This window comes from Oryzias latipes, chromosome 1 (assembly GCF_053564925.1).
Source record: "Oryzias latipes strain Hd-rR chromosome 1, Olatipes_Hd-rR_3.1".
In the NCBI taxonomy this organism is placed as follows: domain Eukaryota; kingdom Metazoa; phylum Chordata; class Actinopteri; order Beloniformes; family Adrianichthyidae; genus Oryzias; species Oryzias latipes.
Window position 1 is genome coordinate 735641 of NC_136237.1, and position 25266 is coordinate 760906.

Sequence of the window (25266 nt, forward strand, 5' to 3'; positions counted from 1 at the left end):
GTAATGATAAATTCAGAGAAATGGTTAAATGACATCATGTTGCAAATCCATTTTGTTTCAATCATTTTATTGTCATACAAATGAGCATTTCTGCCGGCTCAAACTTTGACATATGAGAGTTCAAGAATTACAATAAATTAAGATGGAAAAACAGTTAATTGAAATAGAGTAATATGATGTTTAGTTAGATAAATATGTAAATTTGAGTTGTATTGAGTTGGATAGACGTAAGAAATTAGGTTGAATAAATGTAACTCATTTTTACTTGTTATCAATTGAAGTAATTCATTAAGGTTGGATAAGTTATATATATTTGCGTCGCAATGAAAATAAGATCAGAAACTCGTGCATTTACTTTGTCTGTTCTTTTTCTCCAAGCAGAAACTCTTTCTTTTGCTGATGATGCAGCCGTGTTACTTTGTGATGGACGTATAATCCTTAACTGCCGTCATTAATCCCAGACTCCGTCTCACTGAAATATAGCCTCTCTTTTTTTCACCACGCGTTTCCATGGTGACTCTGGAAATCTGCGATCCATTGAGAGTCTTTAGGTTCCTGCTGTGCACGTGCATTAACCCAGGGTTACCAAGTGGAGCGTAATTACGCTAACTCATATCCGGTCTGTTGGAACCGACATACCCCGAGTAAGCAAGCTCAGGCGGATTTCAGCCAGAGTTCAGGATTAATGTCAGGGGAGTTTAAACATGCTTCCTGGAATACCCCCCTGGCCACGCCTTTGGATGTGCATGTTTGATAGGAGGCTGGTTCCCTTCCTGAATAAACCCTCCTGGATTTACCCAGACTTGGGACGGGCACATCAGAGTACTGGATTGTGTGTCCTTGTTGTGTTACAGAAGTCTGCTTTGATGATGATGATCTCTGCAGTGTTTCCATTGTCCTTGTCATACCTTAAGTACGTGGTCTCTGTGGAGTGTCTGCAAAAAGGACGAGAATGAAATGGATTCTGATAGTTGCTGTCACCAAGAATAACGAAGCTGAAGTTTGGATCTAAAAACAGCTGAACTTTGAGCTCCACGGCTTTTTCTACGTGTTTCCTTGTAAATTCACTGGCAGCTTCTGTCCGTGTTTCAGGGAATCACCTTCGATGAGTTCCGGTCCTTCTTCCAGTTTCTCAACAACCTTGAAGACTTTGCCATTGCCATGCAGATGTATAACTTTGCCTCTCGTTCCATTGGACAAGGTAAGGATGAAGGTGCAGAAGCAGGTGCTTGGAGTTTAGGGAGTTTTTGGAGCAGCTGTCACTGTTTTCCCATCAGATGAGTTTGGAAGAGCGGTGTATGTGGCCACGGGGCTCAAGCTGACCCGGCACCTGGTCAACACCATTTTCAAGATCTTTGACGTGGATCACGATGACCAGCTCTCCTACAAGGAGTTCATCGGGATCATGAAGGACAGACTGCACAGGGGCTCCAGGGTAAGCGCTTCAACTTCTGACCAGAAGTCTGCAGATCGCCAGGAATCTGCTCCTTTTCATGAAGAGGACATGACCCTGATGTCCATGAACGAGGGGGTATCGGTGACCTCCCTTAATGGAAAGGTTAAAGGTCACAGTGACTTCTAGGAGTCAGTTTCGATCTGCTCCAAAGCCGTTCAAAGTTCATTAATACAATAGAAGTCTGTCCTGTCCAAAGCGGTGCAATGGCGGACAGCGAATGAAGTTCTGTTTAGAATCGTTGTGCGTTGTCAAACTCGTTGTGGATTGTCAGAATGGTTGTGCGTTGTCAGAATGGTTGTGCGTTGTCAGAATGGTTGTGGGTTGTACGAATGGTTGTGCGTTGTCAGAATGGTTGTGCGTTGTCAGAATGGTTGTGCGTTGTCAGAATGGTTGTGCGTTGTCAGAATCGTTGTGCGTTGTCAGAATGGTTGTGGGTTGTCAGAATCGTTGTGCGTTGTCAGAATCGTTGTGCGTTGTCAGAATGGTTGTGCGTTGTCAGAATCGTTGTGCGTTGTCAGAATCGTTGTGGGTTGTCAGGATGGTTGTGCGTTGTCAGAATGGTTGTGGGTTGTCAGAATGGTTGTGGGTTGTCAAAATGGTTGTGCGTTGTCAGAATGGTTGTGCGTTGTCAAAATGGTTGTGGGTTGTCAGAATGGTTGTGGGTTGTCAGAATGGTTGTGCGTTGTCAGAATGGTTGTGCGTTGTCAGAATGGTTGTGGGTTGTCAGGATGGTTGTGCGTTGTCAGGATGGTTGTACGTTGTCAGAATGGTTGTGGGTTGTCAGAATGGTTGTGGGTTGTCAGAATGGTTGTGCGTTGTCAGAATGGTTGTGGGTTGTCAGAATGGTTGTGCGTTGTCAGAATGGTTGTGCGTTGTCAGAATGGTTGTGGGTTGTCAGAATGGTTGTGCGTTGTCAGAATGGTTGTGCGTTGTCAGAATGGTTGTGGGTTGTCAGGATGGTTGTGCGTTGTCAGGATGGTTGTACGTTGTCAGAATGGTTGTGGGTTGTCAGAATGGTTGTGGGTTGTCAGAATGGTTGTGCGTTGTCAGAATGGTTGTGGGTTGTCAGAATGGTTGTGCGTTGTCAGAATGGTTGTGCGTTGTCAGAATGGTTGTGGGTTGTCAGAATGGTTGTGTGTTGTCCGAATCGTTGTGCGTTGTCAGACTCGTTGTGGGTTGTCAGAATGGTTGTGCGTTGTCAGAATGGTTGTGCGTTGTCAGAATGGTTGTGCGTTGTCAGAATGGTTGTGCGTTGTCAGAATGGTTGTGCGTTGTCAGAATCGTTGTGCGTTGTCAGAATGGTTGTGGGTTGTCAGAATCGTTGTGCGTTGTCAGAATCGTTGTGCGTTGTCAGAATGGTTGTGCGTTGTCAGAATCGTTGTGCGTTGTCAGAATCGTTGTGGGTTGTCAGGATGGTTGTGCGTTGTCAGAATGGTTGTGGGTTGTCAGAATGGTTGTGGGTTGTCAAAATGGTTGTGCGTTGTCAGAATGGTTGTGCGTTGTCAAAATGGTTGTGCGTTGTCAGAATGGTTGTGGGTTGTCAGAATGGTTGTGGGTTGTCAGAATGGTTGTGCGTTGTCAGAATGGTTGTGCGTTGTCAGAATGGTTGTGGGTTGTCAGGATGGTTGTGCGTTGTCAGGATGGTTGTACGTTGTCAGAATGGTTGTGGGTTGTCAGAATGGTTGTGGGTTGTCAGAATGGTTGTGCGTTGTCAGAATGGTTGTGGGTTGTCAGAATGGTTGTGCGTTGTCAGAATGGTTGTGCGTTGTCAGAATGGTTGTGGGTTGTCAGAATGGTTGTGGGTTGTCAGAATGGTTGTGCGTTGTCAGAATGGTTGTGCGTTGTCAGAATGGTTGTGGGTTGTCAGGATGGTTGTGCGTTGTCAGGATGGTTGTACGTTGTCAGAATGGTTGTGGGTTGTCAGAATGGTTGTGGGTTGTCAGAATGGTTGTGCGTTGTCAGAATGGTTGTGGGTTGTCAGAATGGTTGTGCGTTGTCAGAATGGTTGTGCGTTGTCAGAATGGTTGTGGGTTGTCAGAATGGTTGTGTGTTGTCCGAATCGTTGTGCGTTGTCAGACTCGTTGTGGGTTGTCAGAATGGTTGTGCGTTGTCAGAATGGTTGTGCGTTGTCAGAATGGTTGTGTGTTGTCAGAATGGTTGTGGGTTGTCAGAATCGTTGTGCGTTGTCAGAATGGTTGTGCGTTGTCAGAATGGTTGTGCGTTGTCAGAATGGTTGTGCGTTGTCAGAATGGTTGTGGGTTGTCAGAATGGTTGTGTGTTGTCCGAATCGTTGTGCGTTGTCAGACTCGTTGTGGGTTGTCAGAATGGTTGTGCGTTGTCAGAATGGTTGTGGGTTGTCAGAATGGTTGTGCGTTGTCAGAATGGTTGTGCGTTGTCAGAATGGTTGTGCGTTGTCAGAATGGTTGTGGGTTGTCAGAATGGTTGTGTGTTGTCCGAATCGTTGTGCGTTGTCAGACTCGTTGTGGGTTGTCAGAATGGTTGTGCGTTGTCAGAATGGTTGTGCGTTGTCAGAATGGTTGTGTGTTGTCAGAATGGTTGTGGGTTGTCAGAATCGTTGTGCGTTGTCAGAATGGTTGTGGGTTGTCAGAATGGTTGTGCGTTGTCAGAATGGTTGTGCGTTGTCAGAATGGTTGTGCGTTGTCAGAATGGTTGTGCGTTGTCAGAATCGTTATGCGTTGTCAGAATGGTTGTGCGTTGTCAGAATGGTTGTGGGTTGTCAGAATGGTTGTGGGTTGTCAGGATGGTTGTGCGTTGTCAGGATGGTTGTGCGTTGTCAGAATGGTTGTGCGTTGTCAGAATGGTTGTGGGTTGTCAGAATCGTTGTGGGTTGTCAGAATGGTTGTGCGTTGTCAGAATGGTTGTGCGTTGTCAGCATGGTTGTGCGTTGTCAGAATGGTTGTGCGTTGTCAGAATCGTTGTGGGTTGTCAGAATGGTTGTGGGTTGTCAGAATGGTTGCGCGTTTTCAGAATGGTTGTGCGTTGTCAGAATGGTTGTGCGTTGTCAGAATGGTTGTGCGTTGTCAGAATGGTTGTGGGTTGTCAGAATGGTTGTGGGTTGTCAGAATGGTTGCGCGTTTTCAGAATGGTTGTGCGTTGTCAGAATGGTTGTGCGTTGTCAGAATGGTTGTGGGTTGTCAGGATGGTTGTGCGTTGTCAGAATGGTTGTGCGTTGTCAGAATGGTTGTGGGTTGTCAGAATGGTTGCGCGTTTTCAGAATGGTTGTGCGTTGTCAGAATGGTTGTGCGTTGTCAGAATGGTTGTGCGTTGTCAGAATGGTTGTGCGTTGTCAGACAGCCTTTTCCATCCTCCTTCAGTCCTCCTAAATGTCATAAAGAGTAGCGCCTGTTCTCACTTTTAATTTACAGAATTGATTTCTTGTCTTTGATTCTTTCAATCAACTCGATTCAATTCGATTTTGAGTTTACACCTTCAGACATGTTTGTATAGAAATACATTAATAATCTATAGACGTTTTGAACATATTCATATTAAGCTGACACAGTTCACAAATAGTAAATATTATCAGTGAAATAATAATCTAGTGAGATTGTTAACACCATACAGTGTTGAATGGTTTCTCTGAAGGAGAAAATGTACCGATCATAAACATGGTAAAGGCTCTAAACTGACTATTATAAAATAAATGATCAGCGTCTCCTGGAGGCGTTTCAGTTTGGCCACTAGGTGGAGCTCTCACTATAACATTACACGTTATTCCAGAAAATGGAGCAAAATGCTGCTTTAGACCACGAATGGTTACTTTAAAAACACGTTTCCTCAGCAGAGTTTGTAAAATTCCTGCCTGTGAGTCTATAAACGTGTTCATTTAGTCATCCATGTATGTTTAGCTTGACCGAGCGTTAGCATTAGCCGTCCTATGGGAAATTCCATTATACGTTAGCATCAAGCTAGGAGACTTTTGCTTTACTGGTGTTATGCGTTAGGTCACCAGAAAAGAAAGGCATAAAAGATCGATCTCTACTTTTATAGATGGATTAATCAACAGAATGAAGCCAGCTCTACTAAAGAGGCTCACATCTATGTAACCAACACAATATCAACTCAGGATAGATACAAGCAGTACAGACAAAAGTACTGTAGAGATCAGTGTACTCTTTAAAAAGTATTTGCTGTCTGTTACGTCAAAACCAAAAAGTTGGTCAAAATGGAAGTAAAAAATCTGAATGTTTAAACTCCCCAACAATAACAGAGAGAATGCCACATTTTTTAATCATTCAGTTGAATTTGATTCAGAACCAGAATGTATGTGTCATACGGATAAGACAGATGTGACTGGTAACCAACCGCTTCAAGGATGCACTGTAAATGAAACTGAGAACCTCCATGCAAATTACCCAGCAGTCCCCGGGACAACACTGCCCTCCAGCTGACGGTGCAGGAATCTCACGGTTCAGAGCAGCAGCTTCTTCTTCCTCTTTCGGCTTCTCCCATCAGGGGTCGCCACAGCGAACAAGTCGCATGGTAAACTTGGCAATGTTTTACGCCGGATGCCCTTCCTGACGCAACCTTCTCAAACCGGGCTTGGAGCCGGCACGGAGGTGGAGAAGGGAACAGGAAGCAGCCCGGATTCGAACCCTGGTTTCACGGACGGAGGGCGCCGCAAACCAGCACGAGCTAAACCGGCTCCCAGTAGAAATGATTCAACTGCATTTAGTGCATTCAAAGTGACAGTAAATCACAAACTCATCTCCTGTGTCTAGTTGTTTGTCTCCTGGACCAACAGTCTTCTGATGCTTTTCCTGTCTGCACTCATCTGTTTGGTGCTTCTCTCCTCTTCCTCCTGTCTTGGTTCCCTCTCCTCTTCCTCTTCCTCTTCCTCTTCCTCCTGTCTTGGTTTCCTCAGAGCTATAGATCGGTGGAGAGAGCCACCTCCTTCAGATCCTGCCTGAAGAAAGAGCTGGCCAGCAGATGAGTGTCACTAACAAATACAGTCACTTCAATGTATTCAATCACATTTCAGTTTGATTGTTTTAGCTCTGCTTTTATACAAATCAGCTGTTTCATTAGACACGTTTTTGAAACTCTAATGCAAAGGCTGCTTATATTTTAGGAATGTTCAGTCATACGGAGGGAATCTGTCGGTTTTTTGTAGAAATGAATTGTGGCCTTAAATAACGACACCTTGTTCCATGAAAACGCGCTTCTCTCCGGTAACGTCTGGTGCTGTCACTCAAAAGCTGGTTGCTTTTCGCAGCCTGCCTGGGGTCTGAAACGAAGATGTTTGCTAACTAAACCGCAGGTGTGACTGTTGTCGCTTCACCAGGTGAAGAGCTGAAGCCACGCCTCCTCCTGCGGTGTTTGTGCAGAGTCCAGCAGACGTGTGCAGCAGGCCTGGCAGAACCACAGAGAAGGACCAGACAAACAGACTTCAATCTCAGCCATCAGCCCTGACTGTGACAGGAGGCAGTGTTATGCACCCGTCTGCAGCCGAGGTCACCTACAGAAATCCACGTAATGCATGGACGCTGTGACCACGGCTCTCCCATCGTCTGCAGGAATCCTCCTTTAGATGCTGTTTGCTCAGACTAAAGGCCTCAGCCGATGGACGTCTTCTCTCGTGCTTTATGTGTAATTTAAAAAAAAACATGCAATATTATTAAATGTTATGTGATTCTTCATTGAGCAATAACATTATATGAATGTTTAGAAACTTGTATTTTGTTGTGCTGATAGTTCAACCAATCAAATGTTGTGTTACTGAGCTGGAAGTGAGCTGCTCCTCTCTAGACTGTAATACTGACAGACGGCATGTTTGGATCACATCACCTCGTCTAAAGGGCCAAAGCGCTTTCTGACCCGTTCTCCCTACATCTTCACACACTGATATGCTGATGCTAAAACGGATTATAACAGCATATATCCAATAATTACTGTAACTGAGAGCATGACAAGTGTCCAACAGAAGGTGTGTTTTTGTGATGAAATAAAGCCTTTCCAGTGTTCATAAAACTGTTTGCTGTGATTTTAAACCTCCACATTGTTTTTCTTCTTTTTATCTTGGATTCTGATGTAGAAACTTCAGAAAGTCAACAGTAAATACTTTGAATCTTCACTGCTACCTAATGTGGTTTGATGTGGACCAGAAACAAACCACCGTTTCCCAAATCATGCTTTGGGGTTTTCAGTTGAATAAGAACATTTTAGGATTTGCTTTAGCACACATTTAAGGATTTTTCCTGCTTTGATCTCTGAGCATGCGCATTAGAAGCTTCCAGACTTGAAGGGACGCAGACCTGTCGTTGTCACAGAGACAAACTTTTAAACCTTCACGTTGTTCATTGAATAAAGCAACGTTTTATCGTTTTTTAGGTAAGTGTTACAAATGTCCTTAAAGCTTTGGTGACGTTTTAAGAAATTAAGCTATTATTAGCCAATAAGGCTAAGAGATGGACACTATATACTATACTTTTACTTATAATGCTTGTAGCATACAGTTTAGTGTGCTTTCAGATTATTGCACACTCACAGTCTGTATATTTTTGTATTTTGTTCGCTAAAATTCGGAATAAAAAGTATAGCAATAGCGCATTTGGCTTATTTTATAAAGGAAGTAAAACTGCCAAAGTGGGTGATTCATGAAAGGCTGCCCTCTAGTGTTGCTTCAGTCTAACTGCTCCCCCCGTTTCCTCGTCAGTAAATAACGAATTAACAATAATAATTAATAATATAAAGGCCAGTCATTTGTATAACTATATCGGTGAATAATCTTTAGCGTGGTCTGTTTCTATGAACTGTGAATACATTCATATTTGTGTTGTCCTTCTCGTTGAGTCGGAGTTTTGTGCCCGGAACGCTTCTACTCTGCCGTTGTTTCTTCAGGACCGTTAAATTGCGAACACCGGCTTCCCTGGAAAATTGTAAAAAAAAAAGGAAGAAAAGCAAAACTAGGTTTTACATTTGGGGCGAAATGATAAGTTTATTTTATTTATTTGTGGGTCTAGACAAAGATCGATGTTTAAGCTCATTTAAATCATACTTTATCATCTAAAGCAAATGCAATGTGTGCCGGGACGCGCAAAGCATTCTGGGTCGTAATGTGCTGTGTTAAAACATGACATTCCGTTGGATTGCAGTTGTTCTGAGTATCAGAACCTTAGGTATGATCCAGGTAAAGGTAACCAGTGGCATTAGTTGTGCTGGGGTAAATGACGGAACCGCACGTCAGAATGGTTGTTCCTCAAACTACCCCCTGGTGGAACCCGCTCTTCCGTTAAGACTATACTTTCAGGGATCATTTCTATAGTTTCTAACTTGAGAAATGCGTTTCTAAAGTGATCGGTCTCGCTAACCACGATGAAGAGTCGTGATATTCTCCTCTGAGCGTGAAGCGGGGAGGAAGTAGTGACTGACGTCACAGGCTTCCTTCCATTGATGATCGTTCGTTGTTCTCCTGTGGAACAATGGCGAGGAGGATATGATCAGAGTGGTTCCCGCCTTCTGTCTAAATTAAAATATGAAGTCAGTGGGGGTCGTAGTTCTGTTCTGCTGCATCACTAAACCTTCGCAGATTAAACAGTGTTGCAGTTCTTGGGAATGTTCACATCTACCTCAAGTCCTGGATTCTGATTCAGTTGTTGTAGGTTCATAATAAATGAAATTCAGATTTTTCTCCCAAAATTGAGATTGAGTCATTTTGAAAACATCAATGACATGTGGAAAATATTTTGAAGTCTAATTTAGATTCACTGAGAAAACTCCACTGTCAGCTATATAGTGTGTTTAGAAGGATTGTGTATTAGGAGTGTGTACGTGAGGGGTGTCAAACTCATTTTGGTTATTAGTGTGTGACTACTGATCATTCTTGTAACAATGTAACAGCAGTGGGGCTTGTGGGGAACCACACTACATCTTATTCAGACAACAGAGCCGTTAGGTTTCACTTTTGGCAGATGCAAAGATATGCATTTTCAGCTGTTTTGCTCAGCCTTTGCTCCCCCTAGGGGCGGAAATGCGCATTTCGGTTATTTCTTTAAAAAATCATAACTCGCCACAGGAATGGACTAGAAACGTGCTTGTTTTTTTAAACATTCTTATAATTTTTACTCTTCATGACTGAGCCAGATTGAACCATCTGACGGGCCGGATACGGCCCACGGGCCTTATGTTTGACACCGCTGGTGTACGTGTATTAAGAGTGTGTGTGTGTATTAGTGTGTGTGTCCAACAGTAAGTTTGAGGCTAAGGAAGTTGATAACCTCAGTTTTCGGTTCCAGAAATGGAGGTATGTTTCAGGGTAGGTCAAGTTGCCATAGCAACCCATGCTCTGAACATAACCTGGTCTGGAGCAGGTTTAGTTGAAGGTTAGTTTGTTTTCAGAGAGGTGAAGCAGCATGGCGTGTCCATTTGAAGATGATTTAGTGGATGAAGAAGCTCAGATAATACTTTTTCCACCATGAGAGGCTGATAAGACCACATATGGATGTTGGAAAGAGAAACTTTATACTTTGATCTAACTTCATTATTTGCTTCAGTTAAGATAAATCATTTTTTTTAGTTCAGTCAGTTAAAAAAAAACACGTAGTTATCGGACAATTATTTTCCTTTTATTCAAATTAATTCAATTAACTAGGTGTAACTTTGGTGCTGCTGTTAGATCGGCACCACAAGGGATTGTGGGATACCATTCACTTTGCCTGTCTGGACGGATTTGGGTCCAAGTGTGGGTTATTGACCAAATGTGTTTAGTTGTTTAGCTGTTTTACTGTTTTGTCTAGTAATTTGTCCTGTTATGTTTAATTCTTTTTGCACCATGAGTGAGAGGGAGGGAGAGGATGATGTCATGTCCTGTGCAATGACTAATTCAGAGATATAGTATATGGATAAATGATTAGAGTCTGTTTTGTTTCATATATGAACATTGTTGGATGGTTCTGGATATATATAAAAAACGCCCCTCTCCCCCCTCCGTGGTGGTTTCTCCTCCAAGCTGGGGTCCTCTACCAGAGGCCTGGGAGCTTGAGGGTCCTGCAGTCTCTTAGCTGTTCCTGTTCTTGTCTGGACTGAGAGGTCTGAGGTCTTTCCAGGTATCTGTTGTAGCCACTCCTCCAGCTTGGGGGTTAATGCCCCCAGTGCTCCAATTACCACCACTGTCACCTTCACTTTCCAGGCTTTCTCCAGTTCTTCTCAGAGTCCCTGCTATTTCTCCAGAATACCACTACTCAAGTAATCCCGCCCAGATATATATATCTATATCTATCTATCGATATATATATATATATATATATATATATATATATATATATATATATATATATATATATATATATATATATATATCGATATATATATATATATATATATATATATATATATTTTTTTTTTTAATCTGTGTGTGTGTGCGTCACAATGAAAATAGAAATGAGATAGAAACTCGTGCGTTTACTTTGTTCTTTTTCTCCAAGCAGAAACTCTTTCTTTTGCTGAGGATGCAGCCGTGTTACTTTATTGATGGTCTTATAATCTTCATACGCCGTCACTAAAATCGAAAGTAAATCGCTCTCTTTTTTTTCTCCACGCGTTTCCATGGTGACTCCAGAAATCGGCGATCCATTGAGAATGTCTTTATGTACCTGCTGTGCACGAGCATTAACCCAGGGTTACCAAGTGGAGCGTAATTACACTAACTCATATCCGGTCTGTTGGAACAGACATACCCAGAGTAAGCAAGTTCAGGCGGATTTCAGCCAGAGTTCAGGCTTAATGTCAGGCTAGTTTAAACATGCTTCCTGGAAAACCCCCCTGGATGGACACTGTGATTAATCTTTTGGTTTATAGTTATTTGTTAAGTGAAGCTGTAGGGGTGAACTGCCATTTTCTTTAGTACATGTTTTCTCCTGTTTTTGTTCGGTTAAGGAGGTTAGTGTTTGTCTTTATTTTCCTTTTCCTTTGTACAGGTAAGGTTACATGTTTCAGTTAGTTGGGGTTTTGTTTGTTATTTTGTCCTTGGTTCACCCTGAAGCCTTTAAGCTTCACTTTTAGTTCTTGTTGGTTGTTTATTTGTAAATAAATTTGTCATATTTTTATGGAGACATTCGTTTGGTGTTTTGTGTTGCAGTCAACTTATTAGCCGAAAACTTTACTTTTTTTATGTTATGCCGCCTCGGTGCCCCTAGACACAAAGGGGGCGTAACAGATAGGGTGGCTGTGGTGCAGCGGTAGAGCGGTCGACCCATGATCAAAATATTGCAGGTTCAATTCCCGCCTTGCACGCCCATGAGGCAATGCATCCTTGGGCAAGACACTGACGACACCTTGCCTCTGGTGGTAGGCGGGCGCCTGTGCTCAGCAGCGGAGCCGCCACCAGTGTGTGACTGTAAAGCACTTTGGGCCTTGTAGGTAGAAAAGCTCTATAAGTAAATGCAATTTACACCACGAGTGACACCAGTTCATGTGATCAATAAAAACCGTAGAGTTTGATCACAAAAGTCATTAAAGACCATCAGCCACATTGCAGTTGCATATTTTTTTATCAGCCAACAAAGGAATGAATGATATATAGACTATATTTTCAATGGGGGGTGGGGTCCCATAACAATGCAGTTAGTTGTTATAATTCAATCGATTACCATCTGTCAAGGTATCATGAAAACTACTTTATTGATACAGAGGAAGTTCATGAATTTGCCCTATGACACACTTTCATCACAGGAAGGGCACTGGGGCAAATAATGATGCTGGACTGAACAAATAGATTAACATACATAACCTATAACACACTGCTGCTTTACACGAACCGCACTCAAGAGGATTTTATTTTGAAAAAGAAATCGATCAAACCGGAAATGACGTTTTACGTCAATTTCCTGTCAGGCGTGAGACGTAAATAAGTTGGCCAAGCTGCTATTTAAGCTAAACTCTCCTTTTCTATGAATATCAACAACGTCGTTGTCGTAAACGGTCAGGAGACACACAGGAAGTGACGTGTTTGTTCTTAGAGCAGGTCATGCCGGCAGACTCTCGAACGTAAAGAGAAAGTAGAAAGCTTGGTGGGAACGCCGACGCCGCTCAGCCTGCTAACAGGAGTTAGCATCACACATCCTCAGCGCGCGCGCTCATGCTGACTGCGCCGCCGGCCTTCACGCGCCGCTCCCCGTCTCAGCCCGCGGCTCCCCCCGCAGAGAATGAACTGGCTTTTCTCCGCGTCCAAAGGCTCCGGGCCGCTGCCGGTGAGCAGCCTGCAGCAGCAGAGACAGCGGCAGGTCGAGTCCCTCAAAGCCGCTCACCCCAGGTAACCCGAACCGTCCAGAGTCCAGCCTTCCTCCGGGTCCAGAACAACGGTGGTCGAATGTTTTCGTCATGTTTCTGCTTTCGCTGTTAGGGTCCAAAACACCAGAAACAAAGGCCAGACTGGTCTCTGGATCTACATGAAAGCTGTGGTTGGACGGAGACCGTTCCACATTAGTCACGTTCCGGGCAATTGCTAAAATAATGAACTTATAAACACTCTTTAAACCAGAAGGACAGCTGTCAATCAGCAGAAGGGGGAATACCAACCTTGGTCATTCGACAGGATATGTCTATTTTACATGATTAGGACGTAATTCACCTTTTCCATGTGATGTGTTTGGGGATTTAATGACCTGAAACTGTGTTAATAAGGCGTAAATATGTGATAAAAGTTATGAACTGGATGATAAGTCATGTAATAAAATGATTAAATTATTATATATTATATAAATTCTCTTCCTTCCACTCCGGTTCAACTAATCTTTGATTTAATGTCTAATTATCTTAAGTTATGGGACTGGACATGCTGCAGCGGCGTGACCGGATCTGGGATCGATCCACTCTTGGTCACACGTGGAGTCTGAAGGGGGATCTTGTTGTTCCGGATTAAAGTCTTAGCTTTTGTTTACTAGAGTGTTGTCGGCACAGGGAGCATCTTTTCAACACTCAATAACTGCCCCTAGAAACACACCTCTCTGTAGTTTAGTCTGCTCTTTGTTGTTCTGAAATGTAAACATCTGTACATAATCATTTCAATGTGGTCACACTGTGCTGGGAATCTGCACAATCCCATGTTAGTTCTGCAGCGTTTCTCAGATAAATGTGGTGTAATGCATGCTTGTTCTACCGTTAAAGCATGTGCAACGCATGTGTGACGGGTAAAAACCACACAGCAGCAGCTCAGAAACACGCTCCAAGTCTCTCCTGTAACGTAAAATCACACGTTCATTTCTCTGAGAGTGAAGTCTCAGAATAACCTCTGAATCTGTAACATGACTGATAGTTTCCTGTTGATCCTTCTAGAAGCTCCACCCATGATTCCATGTGTGCGTTTAAGTGTTGGAAATACAACGTCATGGTCCTCATGAGGACAGAAATCAAATCTGTTTCAGCATCAAATGAAAGATGTTTAAAGGAGCTGATAAAAGGCTTTCCAGATCCTTCCTTCCATAAGTATTATTTAGGAAAAAAGCTTCCCAGCTTCTTGAGTTATACTGTCTCTGATCTTTAATAATGATCATAATTGATCTGTCTGGAGGAAAGTTTCTGTCCTTTTTTAAGACACTTTCTAAACCTTTTAGAAATCTTACACCAACAATAGGAACAGTTTTCTTTCTTTAGGAGTTTAAGTCGTTTGTACAGTTTTTCCTCACTGATCCAAATGTGGATAATTAATCAAGATTGAAGAGCAACATTTGTATTCTTTTGTCCACAGTGTGGCAGAAATCCAGAAGGATGTGGAGTACAGAATACCGTTCACAGTCAACAACTCCACCATTAGTGTCAACATGTGAGTACATGCGTGACACAGACATCCCTACGGCAGATGACTGCTCTGCTTTCATGTTCAGATCAAAGCCAGCAAATAGGAATCTGTCATCAGCAAAACATGGAAGCTGCAGTTCACCCAGTTTACAGCAACGCTTAGAAAGAAGTAGTCAGAATACAACTGGAAGAAGATGCAACGGGGTGCTAGTCTTTCTCCAAGGAGCTGGGTTTAAACCATTCATTAAGAAATGCTGAATTCACTTTTACTTACAGTTCTAACTTCATTCTTCAATTCCATGAATTGCTTTTACTTTTTGAGTAAATCTAAAAAAAAGAATGTAAAAATGCTGTAGTTTGGTTTTTACTGAGAAAAGTTATGATTATACTTAATTGGAGTTTCATCTTTGTTTCGTTTTATATCACTGGTTATGTAGATGTTTTTATTACTAATTAAGCTTTTTAATGTTCATTAAAAAGCTTATATTTTCCCTCCTTCGCCGGCACTGTCAAGCTGCGTTCACACCAAACGCCTTTTGCGCCGCGGAGGTGGCCGGTTTCAAGTCAATGGTACAGACACAATTTGAGGTCCTGTGGCGTGATTCGAGTGGCGGGCGCAGCGCGAAGGTTTGGCAGCGGCTCCATCTCAGATTTGAGGCTGCATCCGACAAGGGTCTCAACTTTGGGTACGCAACGGTTTTAGCGACAGCGGGTAGAAAACACATCCAGTATAGTGGATCCATCCATAGTTCTCCTGAACTTCCATCCATTTTCCAAACCCGGTCTTTCGGTGGGGTTTCAGGAACCTATCTCAGCTTGTTGGGGGAGGCCGGTACACCCTAGACGGTCTGTCACAAGGCCGATGGGGCAAATGGATCTCACTAATGGCCTATGAGGCGAGCTGGTGGCCAGACAGGGAGCCGCTGCGGGATGGGGAGCCAGCCTGTTCGGGCCTCCTGAACTTTATATTTGTCTTATTTTCATCGAGGCGAAATAAAAAATAAGTCCCCTGATTTTATTTTGTTTTTATTTTTCCCTCTTGGCTTAATGCGGGACAGCAAGCCTTTAAACTCAGGCAGAGAGATGGAAACACGGTAGAAGCGGCCGTCTTTCAGACGCAGCAGCGGGAGAGAAGCTCACCGAACGTGGAGAATCTGAATGATCCCAGACACGGAGACGCGATCACCCATGTTTGTGAAGAGCTCTTCATAATCAATTAACGTGATCAGGGGTGGCCGTGGTAGGGCGGTCAATCTCCGATTGGAAGATTGCAGGTTCGATTCCTCGAACCTTGCCTGCCCATGTGTCAAAGTGTCCTTGGGCAAGACTCTGAACCCCACCTTGCCTCTGGTGGGAGGTTGGCGCCTGTGTTCGGCAGCGGAGCCGCCACCAGTGTGTGAATGTAGAGCGCTTTGGGCCTTCAACAAAGGTAGAGAAGTGCTATATAAGTATACGCCGTTTACTATTTACCATTTTCCATGCAGTTTAAATGAAATAAACACAGACAACGCTCCACGTAGCTATCAGGCCAAAAACAATAGCTGGTAGCTCCTCCCACATGTGGCCACAGTGGGAAGCTTAGGAACACATTTTTGGTAAGGCGCCGAACACAGAATTCGTCACGTGGCAAAGGAGAGGCGGCCAAGGCGAATTTGCCGAGTGAATCGCGTTTGGTGTGATAAAGGGACAGAACCAGTTTTTTAATTTGGTTCTGATGGATCTGTTTACTGCCTCAATGGTTGTGCGGCTCAGCTTTAGAAGATTTAAACATGAGGCGCTAGCGACGGGGCGCACGCTTGGAGCTTTTCTAACAAATGAACATGTCTGCCTTTTGTCCTTTGTTTTCCAGTTTGCTGCCACAGCAATTCCCACAGGAAAAGCCAGTGGTTAGTGTCTACCCCCCTGTGGGGCATCATTTAGTGGACAGCAACAATGGAACCATGATCTCAAGCCCTCTCATCACAAATGTAAGTGCTGCATGCATTTGATGGGGTGGAGTGCGACTGGCTTTCCTTTACATTACAGACATGGGCAAAATACTCAGGACGTTTTAGCCCCGCCTCAGACCTTTGTAAAGGTTGAACTCTCGTATTTTTCATCTGCATTGACCTACAAACAGAGCTGTCCTTTTAGTCCTCTTTGGTTTGCCGTAGAAAACCAAAGAGATGTGTGAGTTTCACTCTATGCTGATGACTCACTGCTTTTTGTCTCTGGCCTGACATCCTCTGGACATGCATTCTTCTCAATTCTTGACTCATTCACTGAGATGATTGAATTCAGTTACATGGAGATCAGAGAGCTCCAGTTAGACAGTTGAAGTGGATCTACAATCATCATTACAGAGCTCTATGACCTTTTGAAAGTGGGACGACTTGCAGAATCGTTTAGTGAGGGTTAAAATAAAAAAATGAATAAAAATAAATTTATACTGTATTCATCCCTCAATGGGGAAATTCTTCTCCGCATTTGACCCATCCCCTGGGGGAGCGGTGAGCTGCAGCTGAACCGCGCTCGGGAGGCAGTAGTGTTAAGGGCCTTGCCTAAGGACCCCCACTGGGTGATGTTAACTGCTCGCCATTGATATGGTAATTGCCCCCCAGTACCACTGCTTATTCCCCTCCGGGAATCGAACCCTGGATTCCTGCATGGTAGCTTGTCACCTTACCAACCGAGCCACCCAGCCACAAAAAATGCTAAAATGCTGTCAAAATTACTGCTTAATTGAACCCCTAGGGTAACAAAAATAACAAAAAAGTTATGTATTTGGAAACTTTTTTTCTTTCAGAGTAAAAGAGGCAAATGTTGCAGACAAACCCAGGAGTCCATCTTGAAATATAGATTCCATGGAACTGTTGGTTGTCGTGCACTAAACCTGCTCTGCATAATCTGCAGTGACTAGATCTGCTCCGCATGCCTTAATCCCAGACTGTTCAACGAGCCGTTAGTGCTGTTCACGTGATACGTGCACGCTCCTTGCTACACCCTGACTGTCAGAAAAGAGACCGAGTGTAGTTTGTGTGGACGTCCTACAGACATCCTACGTGCACTTATGGATCACGTGCACACCCCGTGTGTGCAGCATTTGTGTGCAGTCTGTAAGGGGCCAGAGCTCACACCTCACTAAGGACTAGAGTGGTGTAAGGTACCGTACGGCAGCATCACCTGGACGTCATACTTGTGTTTAACTTCCATTATCTGAAAATACTACACAATGGTACGTTCCATTTTCATGACGTCCCTTGAGGTGGAGGTAGAGACACCAAGGAACTGAAAGGCACACCTGCGCTCCCCTTAAAATACAGCTGCTCCTCTACGACCCTCCACAGACCCTGACAAACCAAAAACCTGCAGAACCCGTACAGGTCAACGTCCGTACAGATGGATGTGACTAAAGCTTAAGAACATGCAGAAGAAGTCAAGAAAAATGCCATTTGGAGATGTGTGCGCATACACGGACAGGTTTTCCATGGTCTTCTTGCAACATCCTCACTGATGTTTCTTTTCCGCTCCATGAGACTGAGCGTAGAATTAGCATTAGAACGTTTGCTGCTACAAACACACATTTCTGCACTCAGCAAGCGTTTTGTTTGATTTACATTTGACTTTATTTCCTTTGTTACACAGTAAAATAAAAATACTTAATGCATTTGATTTCATTCTGTTTCAAATACATGTTACCTGTTCTTACTCAGGGGCCATGGGCCTTCAGACGGTCAGACCTGTTTGGTTTCTATGTTATGGAGGATGTTCTGTTAGGCAAATGTAATACAAAGATGTCTTTTGTTTTCAGGTCTGCATTCAGACTCTCATTCACAGCTATAAAACAGCGACAAATAAGAAGAAAACCTTCCGTCAGACTTTGGTTGTGATGACATGAAAACAGCTCGATGAGAAAGAAGATCCAAGCAGAATATCAGGAAGAGCTTCTCTGTTGGGAGAACCTGTTGACATTATATTATAAGGATTTGAATGGGACTCTTTTTTTTCTAGCTTAAACACGGCTGCAGCTTTGTGAATATCGGGGCAAAATGTAACTCATATTTAGGGACCAACGGATCATAAAACTCAGTTTGGATCGTGTCACGGTTTGAGATTCACGGTTCGGATCGTTTATTCCAATCAATAAGAAGAAGAAAAAAGATAGTCTGCCCAGGCCTGAGCTACGCGGCGGAACACGGGAATAGAGCAGCTGCAGTTCGGTCCCTTGGCAGCCGCCTGCTGCATGTCTGCATTCACAGCTTGAAGAGAACAATTCTGATTAAAAGGCAAAAAAATGATCTATTTTCTTTAGAAATGCATTTGTGGTTCACTCTCCGTGTTAAAACAAAAGGATTGAGAGACTTGCTGACACATTTGAACGTTGATCAGAAGACTTATTGAAGCAGGAAGTCTGACCGTGGAACAGGTGAACAAAACCATGAAGCTCAGAGAAGAGAGCCTGTCTGCCATCACTACATCTCCCATGATGCATTGGGTTAAAGTGACAGCGTCTCAGCGCACAATGAGTCTTAAACCACAACGAACACACATCCACCAGTTTTGAAATATTTTAACTTAACTTTTATTACATTTTTTAGAAAAAACAGCTGCAGCTTCCAGCTTTTTCTGCCACAATTATCACAGAAATGAATGTGAGATCATGGAAGGACTGTGGATCAATACAGACTATGAGTTTCTCCTTTTTCTTTACATTTTTGGATGCTGATGTGCCGCAGGATTTTTGACAAGGTTAAAGTGTGCCGTGGCTCAGAAAAGGTTGAAAAACCCTGTTTTAGAGGACGGATTCATGTCCTGAAGAGTTTTGTTTGTGTTTGTAGTTCGGGATGCACTCTGATCTGGGTAAAGTGATTCAGAGTCTCCTTGATGAATTCTGGAAGAGTCCTCCTGCGCTGATGTCCAGCAGCTCTGCTGGATTTCCATAGTAAGTTTTTTTCCCAGAAGCAGTTTGATGTTGAACTGGAACATCCTGTCCGTGTTTTAGTTTGTTGAAGTTTTTCCTGTTTGTTTCTCCTCCGTCTTGCAGCAGCGGTCTGTACAAACCAGCAGGCATCCCCCCCTACCCCGCTCAGGCTTTCCACTACAGTCCTCACCATGTGGGGCCCGGTCAGACTCCGTCTCCGGGTCCGGGACCAGTTCCAGCACCGGCCCCCATGTCACATACAGGAGTGGATATGGTTCATGGGCCCCCTCGAGCTGTGGCCCCATATGGACTGATAACAGATCTGCCATTGCCGGTTCCAACTGGAGAATCCCAGGTAAAGATGGGCTACGTTTGGGTTTAGACCCACTCCCATGAAAACGCTGTTTCTGGTGTTTTAGCATTTTTCTCATGATGGAGGAGGACGTTTCTGAAAGAATTTAAGATTCAAACTGCATTTCTGAGCATTTCTTTGTTCAATTCGTGGTGAATTGGAGCAGAGGAAGAGTGTGGTTGGAAAAGCCTGTAGCAGTGATGCAGCTGCTATTGGCGGGCCAAAGACTCCAAGCTCCGCCCCTTTCAGATCATCCACCTGCAGACAAATAGATCCATGAATGTCTTTGTTTTCCTGGCCTGAGCTGGAATCTGGATCTAAAGTAGACGGACGGATGGATCTGAAATGTTTTTGTTGAACCGCTAATGTTAGGTTGGGGGTGTGAGGGGCTGTAAGCTAGCGGGAGAGCATGCAAACAAAGGGATGATGGGAAATGAGGGGGGACCTGCTCTGCAACAACAGTGCCGCCCTCAACTCAGAAGGGAATTTTCGATGAAGTCCTGCTGCTCTGCAGAAACTCTGTCCTAGAAAACCAGACAGGTTTTTAGATTTTGGCTCCAAACAGCATCTTCCTCATCATCATTAAAAGGTCACTGAGACCAGATCAAAGGTGATCAGAACGGGACTTTAATGTGTAAAAGAAAAAGGATCCTTTGTAATAAATCAGTTTCCTGTGACCGTGGGATCACATGGAAGGCTTTCTCTGCTCCCAGCATGATGAATGTGACCAGATCCTAACGGATCCAGCCTGAAATCTGTGAGGACAAAAGTCACCTCTGACCTTCTGACACTGCAGAGGAATCTGTACGATTGAGAGGGAGAAGTCTAAACCCAACACAGAGTCAGACCTTTTTGAGCGGTTACATCCTGGCAGCTTTTCTGGTGGTTCATTTCATTTCATTTCATTGGAATGCCAGGATGCTGTAAAGGGTCGTCTTTGCTGTGTTCACTTAGATCTGAAGTGGAGGATCTTCTCTTTGTGTTTCAGGCCGGACTAAACGGACACATGTACAAGATGCCTGAGATTCCCGAGACGTTCCCAGAACTTCCTGACATGAAGTAAAGTGTCCCACAACATCACTGGTTTGAAATCAAACACTACGTAGGAAAGGACTTGAGCATGTGGAGGAGGGGATGATTCAGGAGAATGTTTGAGTCTTTAATCCTAGTTGTACATGTAGTTCATGCGTCTTTGTGTGTGGGGGGGGTTTCTCCTGGTCCAGTCTGAACCAGTTGTCGGACATGTCTGAAAACGAGGACGTCCTGCTGGAGTTCTTCGTGAGGTTGCCACAGTTCAAACAAGTCACGGGTGATAAAGAGGAGCTGATCAGCAGCATAGTAGACATGGCCAGTAAGTTCCTGTCCCACCCTGGACGCCAACCGCCTTCCAGTCTGCAGGAAGGAGCTGGGATGTGATGCAGCTCACAAAAACATGTCACTCTTCCCACCGGCAGAGAAAAACCTCCAGATGGAACCACAGCTAGAAGACAAGAGACAGGAGATGCTGAACAAGGTCAGCCAGACTCACTGGACACGCAGTCCTGCTGCTGTCCTCTCCTAACGCCGTGTCTTTCTTTGTGTTGGACAGTATGAGCAGCTGACGCAGATGAAGACGGCCTTTGAGATGAAGATGCAGAGACAGCATGAGCTCAGCGAGGTAACCTCTGCAGCCGTCACACCAGACTGGACTCTCCTTCCTTAATAAACCGTCCACTGTAGAGTTATGCATCTGTCAAAGCGTGCGTGTCCACACTTATCAGACGTGGAGGAAACGTCTGCTTTTGCCTCACGGAGCAGATTAGCGTTTCACTGAACGGGCCGACAGGTCCGTGGTGTCACCAGAACCGACTCGTGGTCCTGTGTTGGCCTGGCTCGGACCCTCTGATGAACATGGCAGGAAGTGTATCACAGCACCGCCGCGCTATACTCACTGCAGTGCCGCTACTTCCATGTTGGATGTTGGGACCGTTCAGTCATTTCCAGTCTGGAGCGTCGATAGCAAAACCGTGAAAATGTCTGGCTCTTTAGGGTTCATGCATGTCTGCTGAGGCGGGCGTAAGTCCTGACGTGAAGAGCATCAGGTTCCACACGCGTGTTAACGACACGTGTTATTGCTTTGTTCACGGTGTCTAGACTGCAGCAACTTAACATGTCACATGCAGACCTAAAGGTTATCAAGAATACCTCAACATTTCTGTAAAAAACACACAACGTACATACATGAACACACTCAGGGGCCTCCACCTGGCTGGTACCGGGTTGGACCCTTTAACCTTCAGAACCGCCTTAATCCTTGGTGGCACAGATACAACACGGTTCTGGAAACATTCCTCAGAGTCTTTTGGTCCATGTTGACATGACAGCATCATAGTTGCTGCAGATTTGTCTGCTGAACATCCATGATGCTGATCTCCCGTTCCACCACATCCCAAAGGTTCTCTCCTGGGTTCTGGTGACTGATCACTTCTTCTGTAACTCCATCTTTCAGGAAGCAGAAGTTTAGCTGTTGCCGCGCATTCGTGGACGCATTAAGGACCGCTCAATGTGCTGTCCTCTGGTTTCAGAAGACTGATGTTGTCTTTTTGATGTTAGGTGTAAACACACAACGACAAACAAACATACAATGCAAAAACACATAATCTGTCTTTGGTAAATCAATCGGCGTCTGCAGTTAACTGCAAGTAGAGGCGACTCGGCGTTCATAATTCTAACCTGAACTCCGTGACACGGCTCCATGCATGGAACCCGTAGATCAGGGGTGGGCAATTCCAGGCCTCGAGGGCCGGTGTGTCTGCATGATTTCCAGATAGTCTTGCCCTACTCATGGCTGATTACCTGGTTCAGGTGTGTCCAGCCAATTAGAACATGCCAGAGCAGGGTATGCTGGAAAACATGCAGGAATGCGGCCCTCAGTGTCCACCTCTGCCGTAGATCAAGAAAAGTTCATTAAGAAAAGAAAGACCTGTTCAGCCTGCAAAATGACCTGACCTTCCAACAGAGCTGCAGCTTGAGCACGCTGCAGGCCCGCTTAAAAGTCGCCGCCCACCAGGCTGAGGAGGAGTCGGAGGACACGGCAGAGAACTTCCTGGAGGGGGGCATTGAAATTGATGAGTTCCTGACTAGCTTCATGGAGAAGAGAACGGTGAGAGAAAGGCAAAGTTCTTCTGGAAGCGGTGCTTCGGTTGGTTCCAACAGTTTCTGCTGTCATTGCAGCTCTGTCACAGCAGAAGGGCCAAAGAGGAGAAGCTGCAGCAGTGCATCAACACACACGGACCTTTTCCTGTCGGTGACTAGAGCACCAGGTAGACGACTCCCAACGCCGTCACCACCTTCTCCAAGGACAGAAAGGGCTGCTGTTCTCACGTGCCTCTCCTTCCACGTCCTGCTCTCTGCTTTGCAGCTTTCATGCTTTATCGTCCAAATGCTGCCAGTGAGGAAAGGACTGCACTGGAGCTGGAAGACTCTGAGGTCTGCAGAAACAGGAAGAGAAGGATGGCAGTGAGAACATCTCAGAAGGAAAGAGGGTCATCAGGAGGCAGAACAGCAGCCATACGTGAGGGTGACCCCACTGTGGAATGAGCACGCTGTAGAGGGCTTTTTGATTGGACGTCTTAGTCTAGTTTGCTTTTGGGATTTGATCACACTGAGCTGCTGGCCTCAATGCCACAGCGTTCACATAAGGTTTGTTTGGTTTTCTCATGATCAGGATGAAATTCTTCCTGCTAGTGTGTCGTCTTCTCTCAGCTTTGTAGATTCCAACGTTTTAACGGCAGAACGATGGAAATGTTTGCTTTTGCACTTTGAGGGTCTCCTGAACCAGTTTCTGTGCGTTTGGTGAAGATCATGGGGCTTAACGTGTTGAAGCGGGGGCTTCATGACCTGCTGGGGCAGCCCCCCCCCTTCACCCTGCAGGAGACGTGGATGAAGGGATGGATGCATGTGGACGGGGTACTCGGTTACTCTGCTAAAGAAATGGGGTTCAAAGGGTTTTTATTGGCTAAAGCCCAAACATGTACGTTTTTGTCATGAAAATCATCTGAGTTCGTGGGACTCGAACGTCGCCCACATGGCCGTCTCCTTTACTTTAGGATGTCTGTGTGGATGCAAACACGCCGAACGCCTCCTCCTGATGCACAGTGACGGTTGATCTCTTTGTGGTTACCAGCCACAAACAAATGGGATACGGTTAAGTATTTGAAGGTTGAAGTAATACTCGAGTGACATTGGATACTGTATTGAAATGTTAATAATAGACTATATTATGATCAATTTCAGACACCTTGTATTATATGTTCTTATTTAATCTGTTGGCATAATAAAGCATTTAGAATAAGGCTCTTCAGTGTCCTGATGAATGATGATGGTACACAAAAGTTTACTTTAAGTGATAAAGTTTGAGGGAGGTCTGAACCTCTTAGACTGCTGCCCCCATGAGCCGGTTCTGCATGGGAGGAAGAGGATGGATGGATGATGAAGCTGGAACCCACAGTTGGCTCAGGCGCTCAGACATGTTCATGCAAATGTATATTTAAATGCGTTCCAAATACATCCATGTGAGACTTTTCCATTTCAGCCCAAAATGAGCTTTTCAACAAAAAGGTAAGGATGCTAAAAAACGGAGAAAATTATGAACAGTTTAGATTTGCAGGAAAAATCCTTTTTGAAGAACATGAAACAGTCAAACCACGGGCTGCACGGTGGCGCAGTGGTTAGCGCTCTTGCCTCACAGCAGAAGGCCCCCGGTTCAAGTCCCGGCTGGGGGACATGAATCAGAACATCAATGTGGGACCTTTCTGTGTGGAGTTTGCATGTTCTCCCCGTGTATGCGTGGGTTCTCTCCGGGGACTCCGGCTTCCTCCCACCATCCAAAAACATGCTTCATAGGTTAATTGGTTAATCTAAATTGTCCTTAGGTGTGAGTGTGAGAGTGAATGGATGTGTGATTGAGGACATTCTACCCTGCGACAGACAGGCGAACTGTCCAGGGCGTCCCCTGCCTTCGCCCACAAGTGGCCAGGATAGGCTCCAGCAGCCCGTGACCCTGAAAAGGAAAAAAGGAATAGAAAATGAATGAATGAAACAGTCAAACCAGTTGACAAATCCTTAAAAGTTGTTTCTACAGGAGGTCCAACTTTTTGTGTTGACCTACAGCCCCTTCTGTCTGCATGGAAGCTGGTCTGGAACTGTGGCATCAACCCTTCATGAGCTGCAGCTGAATGTCGTGTCGTTAAGAAGACTGACCGTCATCATGGTGGTCATTCTATCAGAGGAGCTGCAGAGAAGGCGGAGGTGTCTGAGAGTTCTGTCTCTGTCAAGAGGAACTCAGAAATGCAGTCAGAAGGAGGTCTGGCAGACCCAGACTCCCTGACTCAGAGGACATGTTTCTGAGGATAAAGACGCTCACAGGACAGAAGGTTCATGCTCACATTCACTGAGAACAGAGGCAGTCTCCATGGAAACTAGATAGACTGAACTGACGGGTAGACGGGATGATCTGCAGCTGGAAGCCTGAAGAAGGTCGAGACTTTTCTGGACCGTGAAACCCTGGACCACTGAAGACTGGATGAAGGTGACGGACCACTGAAGACTGGATGAAGGTGACGGACCACTGAGGACTGGATGAAGGTGACGGACCACTGAAGACTGGATGAAGGTGACGGACCACTGAGGACTGGATGAAGGTGACGGACCACTGAAGACTGGATGAAGGTGACGGACCACTGAAGACTGGATGAAGGTGACGGACCACTGAAGACTGGATGAAGGTGACGGACCACTGAAGACTGGATGAAGGTGACGGACCAC

The 25266-nt window shown here is 44.8% G+C and overlaps 2 protein-coding genes and 1 non-coding gene across 15 annotated transcripts in view; all 3 read left to right on the forward strand.

Moving 5' to 3' along the window:
* Positions 1 to 8926, forward strand: part of micu3a (mitochondrial calcium uptake 3a) — a 46608-nt gene extending 37682 nt beyond the window's left edge. For 10 of the 13 annotated variants that reach the window (XM_078945903.1, XM_078945949.1, XM_078945867.1 and 7 more), the window contains 4 exons: positions 1093 to 1201; positions 1278 to 1435; positions 6342 to 6406; positions 6759 to 8926. In XM_078945903.1, coding sequence (XP_078802029.1) covers positions 1093 to 1201; positions 1278 to 1435; positions 6342 to 6406; positions 6759 to 6765 — 339 coding nt within the window. In that variant the 3' untranslated portion in view covers positions 6766 to 8926. Of the gene's footprint in view, positions 1 to 1092; positions 1202 to 1277; positions 1436 to 6341; positions 6411 to 6758 lie in introns of those variants that run through there. The other 3 variants (XM_078945789.1, XM_078945832.1, XM_023951856.2) reach the window with 2 other exon arrangements.
* Positions 8711 to 8926, forward strand: LOC111948369 (small nucleolar RNA U3). The gene has a single exon (XR_002874350.1). It is a non-coding gene; the product is annotated as a small nucleolar RNA U3 (small nucleolar RNA).
* Positions 8927 to 12215: 3289 nt separating this feature from the next.
* On the forward strand, positions 12216 to 23796 carry vps37a (VPS37A subunit of ESCRT-I). The gene is made up of 12 exons (XM_011493612.4): positions 12216 to 12725; positions 14160 to 14234; positions 16059 to 16176; positions 19027 to 19130; positions 19233 to 19464; positions 20450 to 20520; positions 20685 to 20812; positions 20916 to 20974; positions 21050 to 21118; positions 22460 to 22603; positions 22675 to 22763; positions 22862 to 23796. Exons 1-11 carry the CDS (start codon positions 12619 to 12621, stop codon positions 22753 to 22755), a joined length of 1188 nt encoding a protein of 395 aa, XP_011491914.1. The 5' UTR covers positions 12216 to 12618; the 3' UTR covers positions 22756 to 22763; positions 22862 to 23796.
* The last annotated feature ends 1470 nt before the right edge of the window (positions 23797 to 25266 follow it).